General features: G+C 40.6%; 1 protein-coding gene across 2 annotated transcripts in view; it reads right to left on the reverse strand.

Moving 5' to 3' along the window:
- Positions 1–1,193: 1,193 nt before the first annotated feature.
- LOC115218375 overlaps positions 1,194–15,500 on the reverse strand; it is a 108,065-nt gene continuing 93,758 nt past the window's right edge. For both annotated transcript variants that reach the window (XM_036508151.1, XM_036508152.1), the window contains 4 exons: positions 14,696–14,771; positions 10,362–10,401; positions 7,126–7,191; positions 1,194–2,306 (listed from right to left, as the gene is read on the reverse strand). In XM_036508151.1, coding sequence (XP_036364044.1) covers positions 1,800–2,306; positions 7,126–7,191; positions 10,362–10,401; positions 14,696–14,771 — 689 coding nt within the window. In that variant the 3' untranslated portion in view covers positions 1,194–1,799. The remainder of the gene's footprint in view (positions 2,307–7,125; positions 7,192–10,361; positions 10,402–14,695; positions 14,772–15,500) is intronic.

Genomic DNA, 15,500 nt, shown 5'->3' on the forward strand with positions numbered 1-15,500 from the left:
ACCAGTGTTGCCTTACTGGCACATGAAAAACAAGATTCGAGTGAGGTCGTTGCCAGTCTCGCCGGACTGGCTCTTGTGCAGGTAGCACATAAAAAGCACCATTTGAGCGTGGCCGTTGCCAGTACCGTCTGACTGGCCCTCATGCTGGTGGCACGTAGAAGCACCCACTACACTCTCAGAGTGGTTGGCAATAGGAAGGGCATCCAGCTGTAGAAATTCTGCCAGATCAGATTGGAGCCTGGTGCAGCCATCTGGCTCGCCAGTCCTCAGTCAAACTGTCCAACCCATGCTAGCATGGAAAGTGAGCGTTAAACAATGATGATGATATATATATATATATATATATACACACACACCGATGTTGGTGCCTTTACATCCCAGTAACTTAGCGGTTTGGAAAAAGAGACCGATAGGGAAAGTACTAGGTTTACAAAGAATAAGTCCGGGGTCGATTTCTTCAACCAAAACTCCTTAAAGCAGTGCAACAACATGGCCACAGTCAACTGACTGAAACAAGTAAAAGAATATATGTATATGTGTGTGTGTATATATATATATATATATATATATATATATATTTACTTACCAGTGGTATGTAAAAAGTACCTTTTGAGCGTTGGGCCTCATGGAGGCATGACAAATGATTGAGACTTTTGACAATATCCTGTTCTTGAGTAGAAGACCCATCAACTCAAGTGAAATTGTAGTCATGGAAGATGCTGGTGTCAAGTGGCACCCATGCTGGTGGCATGTACAGGCACTCATTACACTCTTAGAGTGGTTGGTATCCAGCCATAGAAACTATGCCAAATCAGACTGCAGCCCCTCAGCTTACCAGCCCTGGTCAAACCGTTCAACCTATGCCAGCATGGACAACTTGTGAGAGGAATTTGGTAGGTGGCTGAAAACTGCACATAGGTCTGTCACACACACGTGCACACACATGTGCACACACACACACACACACACACATGTACACACATGCACGTGCACACACACACACACGTGCACACACACACACACACGTACACGTGCACACACATACACACACACGCTCACACAGAAGTGTTCTAGTAGTTAAATCACTTCAGTCAATTCTAATAATTAGAGCTGTAGTAATTAGAGTAGATTGTCTCACTTAAAAAAAAAAAGAACAAAAACAAAAAAAAAACAAAAAAACAAATGCAATACGCCTGCACCAAATTCACCATTGTCTATGTTTTATATATACGGTCTCCTTCTTATAGGAACTGATGACAAGATAATACATTTTCTAATGCTGGAAATAAAATACATTTTGGAAATTAGGATAACAATAGCATATTTTTCAGGTCAGTATGAAGTTCGTCTAAATAAACATAATTTTTATTAGAAAAGGTGGACACCTGAGTAATTTCCAGAGTAATATCCATTGTAAAGCAAGGAGCATAATGTAAATCACGAGTTAATAAGATGCTTCAAAATATAAACATTGTCTGGTGCACATACAAACGAAAAGAACGTAGCTCCGATAATGGGAAGAGACGACAATTAATGAAGTGGTTGCAACAAGTAATGAAAAGTTTACAAAAAAAAAATAATAAGTAGATGAGTGGAAATTGAACTGGTGATTGTGTTTGTTAATAAGGCATTAAAACAGAATGACTCTCCGCAGACATAACAAAATTTGGAAAGTTACTTTTAATACCAGATTTATCAGCAAAAGTAGCAATATTTTCAAGTTATTCCTTTGAGCATCAAATCAAGCTTCACAAGATGAATTTTATATGTATAATCACAAATTTAAACAATCGTAGCACCTAGCTTTGTACAACAGCTTTGTCAACGGAATTGGTATGCATACTATTATATGACTTGTTACCAAAGCAGATATTTTCAAAGTCTGAAGAATTCGATACATAATCGCTTTTGCCAATAACAAAATCTGCAAAGATATCACCGGAATTTTCGTCTTTATCATGATGCTTCATGCTAGTGAAACTTGGAACTGCCCGAATGTAAGGGTTAGATTTTTGATCTTCATTACTTTCCCCAGAAGGTGCTTGCTTCTTAGCATCACAGGTATCAAAGCTTAAGTCCATTTCTTTATACCCATAATCCATTGCAGTTTCCGTCAACTCTTCTTTAGAACTATTTTTTTGAAGATCATGAAGACCTTGGACATTTATATCTTTGCTTTTAAAATCATTTTCCAAGCTTGTTTTTTCCTGTAAATACATTTGATTGCATTCACTTTCTGGAGAAGGCTCTGAACATAACTTGGGTGTTATTAAAACAGAAGAACTGTCATAAGCTTCATCATTGATCTGAAAAATCAGATAAGAAAAAATAAAAGGAATGAAAAGAAAAATATTGATATCAATGAAACAGACAAAATGAAAAAAAATCCTGCTTAAATGCGCTTTATTTTATTTTAAAATAAATCTAAGGCAGCAAGCTGGAAGAGACGTTAGCACTCTGGACAATTTCTTCCAACTCTTTATGTTCTAGGTTCAAATGCAGCAGAGGTCAACTTCTGAGTCAACAGTTAAGCAATGGATTCTATGTAAATTTCTTGCGCATCCTGTCAAAACTGTTGGCCTTGTGCCAAAATTAGAAAGAATTATTTGAGTAAAATCTCAGCAAGTATGCTGTACATTAGAAAATCGATTTTAATCAATTACAACTCCAAAATATTAGGAATAATTATACTTAATCATCATCATCATCATCATCATCGTTTAGCATCTGCTTTCCATGCTAGCATGGGTTGGACAGTTCAACTGGGGTCTGGGAAGCCAGAAGGCTGCACCAGGCCCAGTCTGATCTGGTACTGTTTCTACGGCTGGATGCCCTTCCTAATGCCAACCACTCCGTGAGTGTAGTGGGTGCTTTTTACGTTCCACCGGCACAGGTGCTAGACGAGGCTGGCAAACGACCACGATCAGATTATGCTTTTTATGTGCCACCGGCATGGATGCCAGGCGAGGCTAGCAAACGGCCACGATTGGATGATGCTTTTTATGTGCCACCGGCATGGATGCCAGGCGAGGCTGGCAACGGCCACGATTGGATGGTGCTTTTTATGTGCCACCGGCACGGAGGCCAGTCGGGGCGCTGCTGGCAACGGCCACGTTCGGATGGTTCTCTTACGTGCCACCAGCACTGGTATCACAACTACAATTTCCATTGATGTTGATCGATTTCGATTTTGATTTGATTTTGACTTTTTGATTTCTTAATATTTCTCCAAAATATTAAGTATAATTATTCATAATATTTTGGAGATGTAATTGTTTGATAAATGATTTGATCTGAGATCTTGTGTTGAAAATGACACATATTGTATAACAGTCATTTTGGTTATTAGGTGGTGAGCTGGCAGAATCGTTAGCATGCTGGGCGAAATGCGTAGCCGTATTTCGTCTGCCGTTACGTTGTGAGTTCAAATTCTGCCGAGGTTGACTTTGCCTTTCATCCTTTCAGGGTTGATCAAATAAGTACCAGTTATGCACTGGGGTCGATATAATCGACTTAATCCGTTTGTCTGTCCTTGTTTGTCCCCTCTGTGTTTAGCCCCTTGTGGGCAGTAAAGAAATAGGTTCTTTAAAAACACACAAAAATCACAACATATATTTTTGATACATTTGTTTGACAGCTGCATCAAGAAGTGCCAATCGCTAATTGTAGAGAGGATGTGTAGAAGGAGTAGACTCAGGAAGATGTAGGAGAAAGTGGTGAGAAAAAAAAAACTTCAGATGTTGGGATTCACAGAAAGGTGGCAAGGGAGCAAGATTTTTGGCAGGTTTGCTGTGCTTGAGAAGATGTGTCAAGCTAAGTAAAATCATGATTGTTCTTGCATACAGGCATGTCCCCTCAACCCCTCCTCAGCAGAGTGATCTTAATCTTCCAGGTTTGTGGGTGCTGGTGCCACATGAAGAGCATTTGTGCTAGTGATACATGAAAGCACTGCTGGTGCCACATCAAAAGCACCCCGAACACTTTGTAGTGTGGTTGGCATTAGGAAGGGCATCCAACTGTATAAACCATGCAAAAACAGACACAGAACCCAGGAAGCTCTTCAGCTGGCCAACCTCCGGTCAAACTGTCCAACCATGCCATACCAGCATAGAAAACAGACATCAGATGGTGATGATGTTGACGGCAGTCTTCTGTGAATGGCCAAAAACATTTTGTCAGACATTCGAAGTCTGGTCATTGACGCAGTTCAGTGAATAAAGCAGAATTATGTCAGTGTGACATAATTCAGGAGTGTGACAAAATTAGTATTCATCATCCTCATCATCGTTTAATGTCCGTTTTCCGTGCTAGCATAGGTTGGACAGTTTGACCGGGGTCTGGGAAGCCAGGAGGCTGCACTAGGCTCCAGTCTGATCTGGCAGTGTTTCTACAGCTGGATGCCCTTCCTAATGCCAACCACTCCGTGAGTGTAGTGAGTGCTTTTTACGTGCCATGCGCATAGGTGCCAGGGGAGGCTGGCAGCGGCCACGATCGGTTGGTGCTTTTTACTTGCCACCGGCACAGAAGCCAGTCAAGGCTTATAAAGAAATAAGTGAAACTGAATGTAACAGTTTTTCTATGTTATTAAATGAACTAAAATGACCCTTCAATGATTCACTTGTTCATGCTTGCATGGTCAGACAGAATTCACTGAGACAGATTTTCTATGGCCGGATGCCCTTCCTGTCACCAACTCTCACCTGTTTCCAAACAAGGTACTATTTCTCCATGTCCAGATATGTTCTTACTAAATATTGGAAATTAATGACATTACTTGCATAACAGTGAGACACATTTACATAAGCAAAAGGCTTAATTTGCTGTCCAGTTTGATTTCATCATCAGGCCTTTAAGTACCTTTAGTGAAATCCACTACTTGGCATTTAGGCCAGATCCCTGGTCTGAGAGTATCTTCCTCTTTCCCTCTCATCAGTCTAGGAAGCTCTGTAAAAGGTTATGTAAACTGTACTGTTCTTCTGAGAAAAAGCAAAAGTTCTCTAATCTGTAAAACAAGAGTGGAATGTCTCCAGGAATACTGCTGCTAGCAGAATTATATATCCTATTCATGGACTCAGTTACAATGACAGAGTCCAAAATCAAAAGTCAATATCCTCTCCTGCATTCCTTATTTATGATACATATTTAAAAACAGAAATATTCATAATATTTAATGTATATCATTTGAAATTCAACAAAAGCTTCAAGCATTTTTTTAAAGTTATGTGTTCTTCACTATTTTCCATTCTGTACTGGTACAATTCACACTAACTCAAACTATTTATTGATTACACTGTTTAACTGATTTTTGTCCTGGGGCAGCAACTGTTATTCCTTATTTGCTGACCCCTACAAAGTATGAAAAATGGTTAATATTTCCTTCAGACTTTGCTTTTGTTACATTCACTCGAACCCTAAAGAATCCCTCTCAACACATGGCTATGATGCTCCCCAACTACTCCTGATCATAATGTCAGCCGTTAAGGGACATACTTAACTGGTTAAGGTCAAGCAACTGACAAGCAAATCTGTGGTATTGAGCAGAATATTTGCTATAACGATATTTCTGCTTCAGCAACTCAGCACTGAAACATTGCTGTCCAGGTCACAAAAGCAAAGTTTGAAGGGAATCAAAATCATTTCCTTTGATTTCTAGACGGAAGCAAATACGAAATAACACTTACTGACCAAAGACAAAAAAAAATAAAATAAAAATAAAACTTTTGTTACACAGTGTTATAAGGATATAAGCGGTGGGCTTCCAATCAACGTGTAGGACATAATTTTATGATACATTTACAAAACAATGTTCAAAATGCAACCAAATAATGATTTGTTTAAGAGATCTGGTCACCAAGTTAGAAGGTAAAGCCATTAACTTAACTCATTTATACCAAACCATTATTTTGAAAGGTTTGTATTCAAGTTAAAACCTTCCATCATAAGATTATGTAAGAACCTTTAAGTTATGTTATACATATTGTATTAATAATAAAAAAGCTAAAATGGTTATTTTGTTTAATTCTTCTAAATTTTTTATACTTAAAAGGCATCATTCGAGCATGATCGTTACCAGCGTTGCCTTACTGGCACTCGAGCCCCGTGCCAGTAGGGTATTAAGAGCACCATCCGAGCGTGATTGTTGCCAGAGCAGCTATCTGGCCTCCATGCTGGTGGCACGTAAAAGACACCATTTGAGTGCAATCATTACCAGCATCGCCTTACTGGCACCTGTGCCGATTGCATGTGTAAAAGATTCGAGCGAGGTTGTTGCCAGTACCGCCTGACTGGCCCCGTGCTGGTGGCACGTAAAAGCACTATTTGAGCGTGGCTGTTGCCAGTACCGCCTGACTGGCCCCGTGCTGGTGGCACATAAAAGCATCCACTACACTCTCGGAGTGGTTGGCGTTAGGAAGGGCATCCAGCTGTAGAAACTCTGCCAGATCAAGATTGAAGCCTGGTTCACCAGTCCTCAGTCATTCGTCCAATCCATGCTAGCATGGAAAGCGGACGGTAAACGATGATGATGATGATGAATGTTTTTGCACTGCTTTCACAGATTCCCATGATTCTCTGTCGCCATCCAATTCCATTATTACGAATCTGAATTGGGAGCTTGAGTCATAGTGAATCTTTCATTAGCTTGTTACACAACCATGGATGCCACCCCTATGGATGCATTGCAGTTATTCTCTTTAGAGAGCTTGGTGATCCTGATCATTGACCTTCTAGGATTCCTTTGCTCAGCATCAATGTAAGAAGCATTTTTGGCTCAGTTGAGCTCTTCTGCTGCCTCTCCACAATCCACCATGCTGCAGTCCCATGACTTTGCTGTATCCTTGACAGGGTGGCTGAATGGGTGCTGTGCCTTGCTAAAGGGCAGTCCGTAACTATACAGGGCACAGTCATCACTCTGTAAGGTATTTCCAAAATACCCACATACCCAATCAAAATACCCACACACCTAATTAAGAGTAAGATATAGACTATTTCATTAGAAATATGGTAATGAAAGAGTTAAAAAAACTCCTTCCCTGTCTGATGATATGAATGTAATTCGATATACTATTAAATTCAAGATACTTTCACATTAGCCCCTTGAGGGCAATAAAGAAATAAGATACTTACACATGAACTCAAGGTATCTACATGCATAATACTGGAAATACTATTATATTTATCTTCCGTTTTCCCCTGCAAAGAGAAAAGTAAAACAGGTAACGTTTAGAAACATCAAAATATTCATTCTGAGATATGCTGTGATTGTGAAGACCCAACAAATGAAGTGAGTTCATGGCTAGCAGGACGGCCTGCTGTGCTAACCTTGCATCAAAGAGTGACCCGCTGTTCTTGAGGAGACCTATTGAGTCAAGTACGTCAACACCAACATCAAAATAAAAATCAAATGGAAATTGTAGTTAAGATACCCGTGACGGTAATACGTAAAAAGCGCTGTCCGAACGCGACAGATGCCAGCGCCACCTGACTGGCGTCCATGTTGGTGACACGTAAAAGCACCAGCCAATTGTGGCCGTTTGCTAGCCTCCTCTGGCCCCTGTGCCGGTGGAATGTAAAAAGCACCCACTACACTCATGGAGTGGTTGACATTAGGAAGGGCATCCAGCTGTAGAAACACTGCCAGATAAGACTGGAGCCTGCTACAGCCTCCTGGCTTCCCAGATCCCGGTCAAACCGTCCAACCCATGCTAACATAGAAAACGGAAGTTAAACGATGAGATGACGATGTTATAGTTCAGCCTTTGTTTTAAATTCACTGCTTTTAAAACAGACAATAAATATTATTATCAATCAATCAACATCCATAGCCAAACAGAGGTTGTAAGTAAAGCCCAACACACTTAACTTTCTCCCTTTAAACCAACTCAAGTTTTCCACTATCACTCTCTATGTCCATCCCTTACAACTGTTTAACCATTCATTTTGTACAGTTCTATATACGGGCATATGGCGTAGTGGTTAAGAGCGAGGGCTACTAACCCCAAGATTCCGAGTTCGATACCAAGCAGTGACTTGAACAATAATAATAATAATAATAATAATAATAAAATCGAAAAATATCCTAGGAATGAGAACCCAGGTTCGAAATTTCTCCAAGACACCTAAAGAAGGCTGGAGGGTATATCAGCCGAAATATTGTGTTAACAACAAACAAGGTGAGGACAAATATCTGTCGAATGTAAATAATGTAAATAATGTACATTTATTTTGTAGTTTTCATATGAATTCATTTATTAAATTGCGAGTTGAAAGAATCATTACTGCACCAGACAAAATATTTAGTGGCATTTCTTCTAACTCTTTATGACCTGAGTTGGCTGTGTGGTAAGAAGTTTGCTTCCCAACCACATGGTTCTGGGTTCAGTCCCACTGCATGGCATCTTGGGCAAGTGTCTTCAACTATAGCCTCAGGCCAACCAAAGCCTTGTGAGTGGATTTGGTAGACGGAAACTGGAAGAAGTGTGTGTGTGTGTAGATGTTCCCCCACCACCACCTGACAACTGGTGTTGTGTTTATGCCCCCTGTAACTTGGCAGTTTAGCAAAAATGACTGATAGAATAAGTATCAGTCTTAAAAAAAAAATAAGTACTAGGGTTGATTCATTTGACTAAAAATTCCTCAAGGTAATGCCCCAGTATGGCCACAGTCTAATGACTGAAACAAGTAAACGATAAAAGAATATACTAATCATACACTTAAAAAAAAAACCATCTTCTTTTAAAATGTATGTAGAGATGTAAGATGGCCAAGTGCACTTAGTATTGGAATACTTGTTTTGTGGGTTGTGAGTCTAAATCTCATGCAATCATTTTGTAGTATCTCAACTTGTTTCACGTCACCTAGCAAATGCAAATAAATCTGAGATCATTTAAGAATGTTCTTTTTTTTTTTATGATTCATTCAGAGTGGCTGTGTGGTAAGTAGCTTGCTTATCAACCACATGGTTTCGGGTTCAGTCCCACTGCGTGGCACCTTGGGCAAGTGTCTTCTACTATAGCCTCGGGCCGTCCAAAGCCTTGTGAGTGGATCTGGTAGACAGAAACTGAAAGAAGCCCGTCATATATCTGTGTATATATATATATATATATATATATATATATTATATATATATATATATATATATATATATGTATGTGTGTGTATATGTTTGTGTGTCTGTGTTCCCCCCCCCCCAACATCGCTTGACAACTGATGCTGGTATGTTTACATCCCCGTAACTTAGTGGTTCGGCAAAAGAGACCGATAGAATAAGTACTAGGCTTACAAAGAATAAGTCCTGGGGTCGATTTGCTCGACTAAAGGCAGTGCTCCAGCATGGCCGCAGTTAAATGACTGAAACAAGTAAAAGAGTAGAGAGAGAGTAACAGCATGCATGACTATTGATCTCTGTATGGTCTCTAAGACTGGTGAGTGGAGGGAGAGAGAGAGAGAGAGAGAGAGAGAGAGAGAGAGAGAATAGCACATCAAGATACTGCATTATCTATTCTCAGACCAGTTCTCTTGTCTAAATCCTACCAAAGGTTTAGCGAAGGGGTGGTGTTAAAACAAACAATGAGCCAAGAATATTCATCAAGAAATATACGTTGGAATAGAGTGATACCCTACATAGAGAGGTTTCTATTCTTGTTCTTGAAACACCATGAAACTAGAGCAAAACTCCAATCCTGAAATGTATCTCTGTATGTTAGATGACACTTATATTTGCATTACTCCTTTATATTATAGAGAAATACTTCCCGGTCATCTTAATCATTCATTTCCTTGGAAATGATAATAAGTCTTTGATTTTCTTCTTAGATTAACATTCAGAAACTTCTGTCTGCACTCCCATAGACATTAAAATCCAAAATAATGATTAAATGACTTATGATTATATAGCAGCAGCAGCAACAGTGGAGGTGCAATAGCCCAGTGGTTAGGGCAGCGGACTCGCGGTCGGAGGATCGCGGTTTCGATTCCCAGACCAGGCGTTGTGTGTGTTTATTGAGTGAAAACGCCTAAAGCTCCATGATGCTCCAGCAGGGGGTGGTGGCGACTCCTGTTGTACTCTTTCGCCCCAACTTTCTCTCACTCTTTCTTCCTGTTTCTTGTCCCCGACTTCCTATGCAACTGCTGAGCTTGGATGCGCATTCATCCATCTGTCGATGCTCTCAGTGTCAGGGGTTGACCTGATTTCTCTTCTGCAGGTCTTACGAATAGCAAAGGACCACGTTTCGGACTTCTCCCACTGTGAGCTCTAGGACGAAGACTGCTTCACTCAACAAACAAACAAACAAAGCAGCAGCAACAACAAATAAAGAAGTACAGGAAAGGAAAAAAAATTAAATAAAAGTAAATCAACTTACAGGATATTCAAATGGTATCTTATCAACAAACTTTTTGGACCTGAAAACCAGAAAATGATAAGTTTAATGAATTAAAAAGCTGAAAGTAAGTAGACTAATGTTTTAACTGGAATTAAATATTTTTTAGACAACTTGCTAGCAATAATATATAAATACTAGTTGGGTATTTCATTGCTGGGCAATTTTCATAATAGAATACTTATTACAATTTTTTGTTCTGTGTTAGACCATGTCTTCTCCAGTGGATAGGCTTCTTGATCCGGAGAGATCTCTGCATTATTTGGGACAATTTATAATGTATCGATGAAATATGGTTTTGGTTTTTCTGTTTGGTGCAAAGATGTAAAGATTTTCCTTAGCTTGCTGCTAATGCATTGTGAGGGTCTTTTGACTGTTGCCCAAATGGAATTTCTTACAGATATGCGCACACACATACCATGTGAGCGATGTAAATTTTACCTGATGCAAACTATGGACACATAAAAGGTGCAGCAATATCTGAGGAAGGTTAAGAAGGAAAATATTGTACAGGTACAATAAGCACTAGAAATGTACAGGAAATAGATTGCATCAAATACTAGGTGGGGTGTATACCTAGAAATAGTTGATAGCTTATTCTTCATATCACTGAATGCTTTTCAAGCAAGGCCTCTATGCCCTTTGTTTTTTTCTGACCTCACCATGAATGTTTTGAGGTATTGAAGTCAGACACATACTTTATTTACAGTTATCTAGCTGACCAAGTAGGTAGTGAAAGTAGATGTTCTGAGAGTATACCTGCAAGAATAAGAATAGGTTGGGCAAAGTTCAGAGAGCTTCTACCTTTGTTGGTAACAAAGGACTTCTCCCTCAGAATGAAAGGCAGACTGCATGATGCTTGAGTGCAAACAGACGTGCTACACTGCAGTGAAATATGGGCTGTGACTGCAGAAGACATGAGAAGGCTTGAAAGAAATGAATCCCATATGCTTTGCTGGATGTGCAATGTCGATGTGAATGCACAACAGAGATTGAATGTCTTGAGGAAAAAAATAGGGCATAAGAGGCATCAGATGTGGTGTGCAAGAGAGACAAATGCACTAGTATGGTTATGTGATGCATATAGATGATGACAGCAGTGTAAAAAAGTACCAAGCTCTAACTGTGGAAAGAACCTGTGGAGGAGGTAGACCCAGGAAGACATGGGACGAGATGGTGAAGCATGATCTTCAAATGTTGGGGCCAATGGAGCTGATGACAAGTGACTGAAACCTTTGACGATATGCTGTGCTTGAGAAGACTTGTCAAACCAAGTGAAATTATAGTCAAGGCTGTTGCCAGTCTCATGGTCGCATGTTAAAAGTACCCGTTACATTCTCAGAGTGGTTGGCATTAGGAAGGGCATCAAACCATAGAAACCATGCCAAATCAGACTGGAACCTGGTGCAGCCCTCCAGCTTACAAGTTACAGTCAAACCGTCTAACCCATGTCAGCATAGAAAGTGGATGTTAAACGATGATGATGATGTGTATATATTTATGTATTTGTATATATATATGTGTGTGAAAGCGCATGGCTCAGTGGTTAGAGCGTCGAGCTTACGATTGTGAGGTTGTGAGTTTGAATCCCGGACCGGGCTGCACGTTGTGCTCTTGAGCAAGACACTTTATTTCACGTTGCTCCAGTTAACTCAGCTGTAGAAATGAGTTGTGATGTCACAGGTGCCAAGCTGAATTGGCCTTTGCCTTTCCCTTGGATAACACTGGTGGCATGGAGAAGGAAGGCCGGTATGCATGGGTGACTGCTGGTCTTCCATAAACAACCTTGCATGTACTTGTGCCTGGGAGGATAACTTTCTAGGTGCAATCCCACGGTCAGTCATGACCGAAGGGGGCCTCAATATATATGTGTGCATGTATGTCTCAGTCTCTACATATATGCACACACACATACACAACAGGCTCCTTTCAGGTTCAAATCCACTCATAAGGCTTTAGTTGACCCAGGGCTATAGTAGAACACACTTGCCTAAGGAGTCACACAGTGGGACTGAGTCCAGAACCTTGTAGTTGGAAAGAAAATTTCTCACCACATAGTCATGCCCACATCTATATGATGATGATGATGATGATGATGATGATTTTGAAGAGCACTACAAAAAAAATCTACAACAGTTGCCACTCACAAGTGAATATGACTTGTAGAGTGTATCATGCTTTTGATAATTGTTTTACATGCCTACATAGCTGCAAGCATCCATGGACATTCTCTTGGATCTCTCACCATTGACCTAGCAGTACATCCAGGATGTGACAGCTGTGCCAGCACTTGGCTTGTACTCAGTTAAGTGAGCTGGAGCAACATGAAGTGAAGTGTCTCACTGAAGGACACAATGCATCATGTCCTAGGAATCGAAGCCATGACATTATAACTGTGAACATAGGTGTAGGAGTGGCTGTGTGGTAAGTAGCTTGCTTCCCAACCACATGGTTCTGGGTTTAGTCTTGCTGCAGGGCACCTTGGGCAAGTGTCTTCTACTATAGCCTCGGGCCAACCAAAGCCTTGTGAGTGGATTTGGTAGACGGAAACTGAAAGAAGCCCGTCGTATGTATATATGTGTGTGTTTGTGTTTATCCCCCCCAACATCGCTTGACAACCTGATGCTGGTGTGTTTACTTCCCTGTAACTTAGCAGTTCGGCAAAAGAGATCGATAGAATGAGTACTAGGCGTACAAAGGATAAGTCCTGGGGTTCATGTGCTCGACGAAAAGGCGGTGCTCCAGCATGGCCACAGTCAAATGACTGAAACAAGTAAAAGAGTTAAAGAATAATGCTCAAACCATTTGGCCAAGCGTCTTTTGAGAGCAATCATTACTGTAAATAGCAGTGTCTGACTTCAATACCTCGAAACATTCATAGTGAGGTCAGAAAAAAACAAAGGGTATAGAGGCCTTGCTTGGAAAGCATTCAGTGATATGAAGAATATCAAAATATCCAACCTTTTTAGACATAATCTCATAATCTCTATGAATGCAATCTTTATGAGCATGAAACTTGGAATTGTACTAGCTCTATAGTCACGTCCCTCAATGGCTTTTGTTTTCAGATGCTCCAGATAACCTTCAGTGTTTGCTGGATGCAGAAAGTGACCGATGAAGAATCTATGCTGACCTTCACCAGTTTATGGCAGGAAGATTGAAGAAGGTGACAGTAACCTGCTGAGTATTGTCTGAGACACCTAAAGTTGTTGCCTGCCAGCCACGACATTATCAGGAAATGCTCTGTGCTGTTGGCATGTGTAAAAAGATTCGAGCAAGGTCGTTGCCAGTACCACCAAACTGGCCTCCGTGCTGGTGGCATGTAAAAGCACCCACTACACTCTCAGTGTGGTTGGTGTTAGGAAGGGCATCCAGCTGTAGAAACTCTGCCAGATCAAGACTGGAGCCTGGTGCAGCCATCTGGTTCGCCAGCCCTCAGTCATTCGTCCAACCCATGCTAGCATGGAAAGCAGACGTTAAATGATGATGATGATGATGTGAGGATGGATCATGGAGCCTTCTAAGACTCTGATGGAGTACATTGGTACCATGATGGCTGAACACAAGACACTGATGACGGAATGGGGTATGTAGCCCATCTGTCATCATGATCAATACAAATGGAAGTTGTAGTTGACAGAGGATGGGGATGAATGATGAAGTATCTTAGATGATTAAACAATAAACCCACATGAATCTCTATTAAAGCATCATCAGCATCAGTGTTAAAATTTCTCTGTAAATTTCATTTAGCTAACCATAAAATGTACATTTACAACATATTTCTCTTGTGGTGTCAGTGGAGAGGATGACAGATAGGGGAGGGTGGAAGTAGGGCTTGCAGGGCGCATGCACGGCATGAAGTGGAAGTGGTGAGGGACGACGCATGTGTGGCATCGACGAAGGAGCAGTTGCAGCTCACACGAGGAAGCGAGGAGACGTATTGACCTGGTTGAGAGAGATCTGATCTTTGCTGAGTTTGGTAGACTAATCTTTGCCGAGGTAAGACCTAATTATATTTCCTTTCTCCTTTTCCTGTTGTCCTCTTTCATCATTCACACCACATCTCTAAAGAGGTTAAAGTAGCCGACCACAATAGGAAATTATCTACTAGTTGATTTCAGTTGGATGAGTTTACATGAAACTCTCTTTAATATTCTGTCCTTAATATCTTTGTGCAAATCAAGTAATCTAAAATGAATAGGGGCTCACAGAATTTTGAACAGAGGAGCAAAGATTTGTTGAAAATAAGATATTTTGTTATTTAAAAAAAAGAAAAAAACACAAGAGAAACATAAAAAATATTGATTCCATACCGTTTCACATAGATAAATATAATCCCGAAAATAAACAGCATAATAATCATAGAGCCGATAATGCTCCAAAGGATACCTGGAAAGAAAATAGTAAAGAAATCAATAAAATCATAATGGCAAAAGTGTGAATGAATGAATGAGCCCGCCTGCCCGTCCGTCCGTCCGTCCGTCCATCCAAACCCGCTCATTCGACTAACCATTTAATTAATCAGTTATCATTTAATGTCCATTTTTATGCTACAACAAGTGGACAGTTGAGCAGGATCCATCTAGCCTGAGAGATGTGTTGACCTCTAGTGCTTGCCTTGGCTAGGTTTCTGTGACTGGTTGCCCTTCCTCACACCAGCCACTTTATAGAGTGTACTGGGTGCATATTTTGTGACAACCAGCACCAGAGGGATTATCGAGAAATATGCAAGACAAGACCCCTTCATAGAGACACAGAACAGTATTGAGGGAGGTGGATTTGTGCCATGTGCAGAGAGGCTGAAGTAGGAAATAGGGGCTGGAACAAGTGTCTTGCTGTAGAGGAGATACAGCCGTTCTCTCTTTCCTGTGTCTTGTTATAGAAAAGATACATCTTTTCTCTTTTTTGTGTATCCAACAGGAAAGAAAGGATGGTGGAAATAAGGTAGCAGAATGTACTCGCAAGGTAAAAGAGGGTGGTTAAGGAGAGTAGGAGTAGAGAATCAGGGATGGAAGTGTGGAGAGGTAGAGGGATTAGGTAAAGTGAGGGACACAGGCCATGTGTACATAGAGGTAGATATAGTGAGTTATAAGAATGGGTGTTGATAGAGGTGACAGT

Source organism: Octopus sinensis, linkage group LG13, assembly GCF_006345805.1.
Source record: "Octopus sinensis linkage group LG13, ASM634580v1, whole genome shotgun sequence".
Taxonomy (NCBI): domain Eukaryota; kingdom Metazoa; phylum Mollusca; class Cephalopoda; order Octopoda; family Octopodidae; genus Octopus; species Octopus sinensis.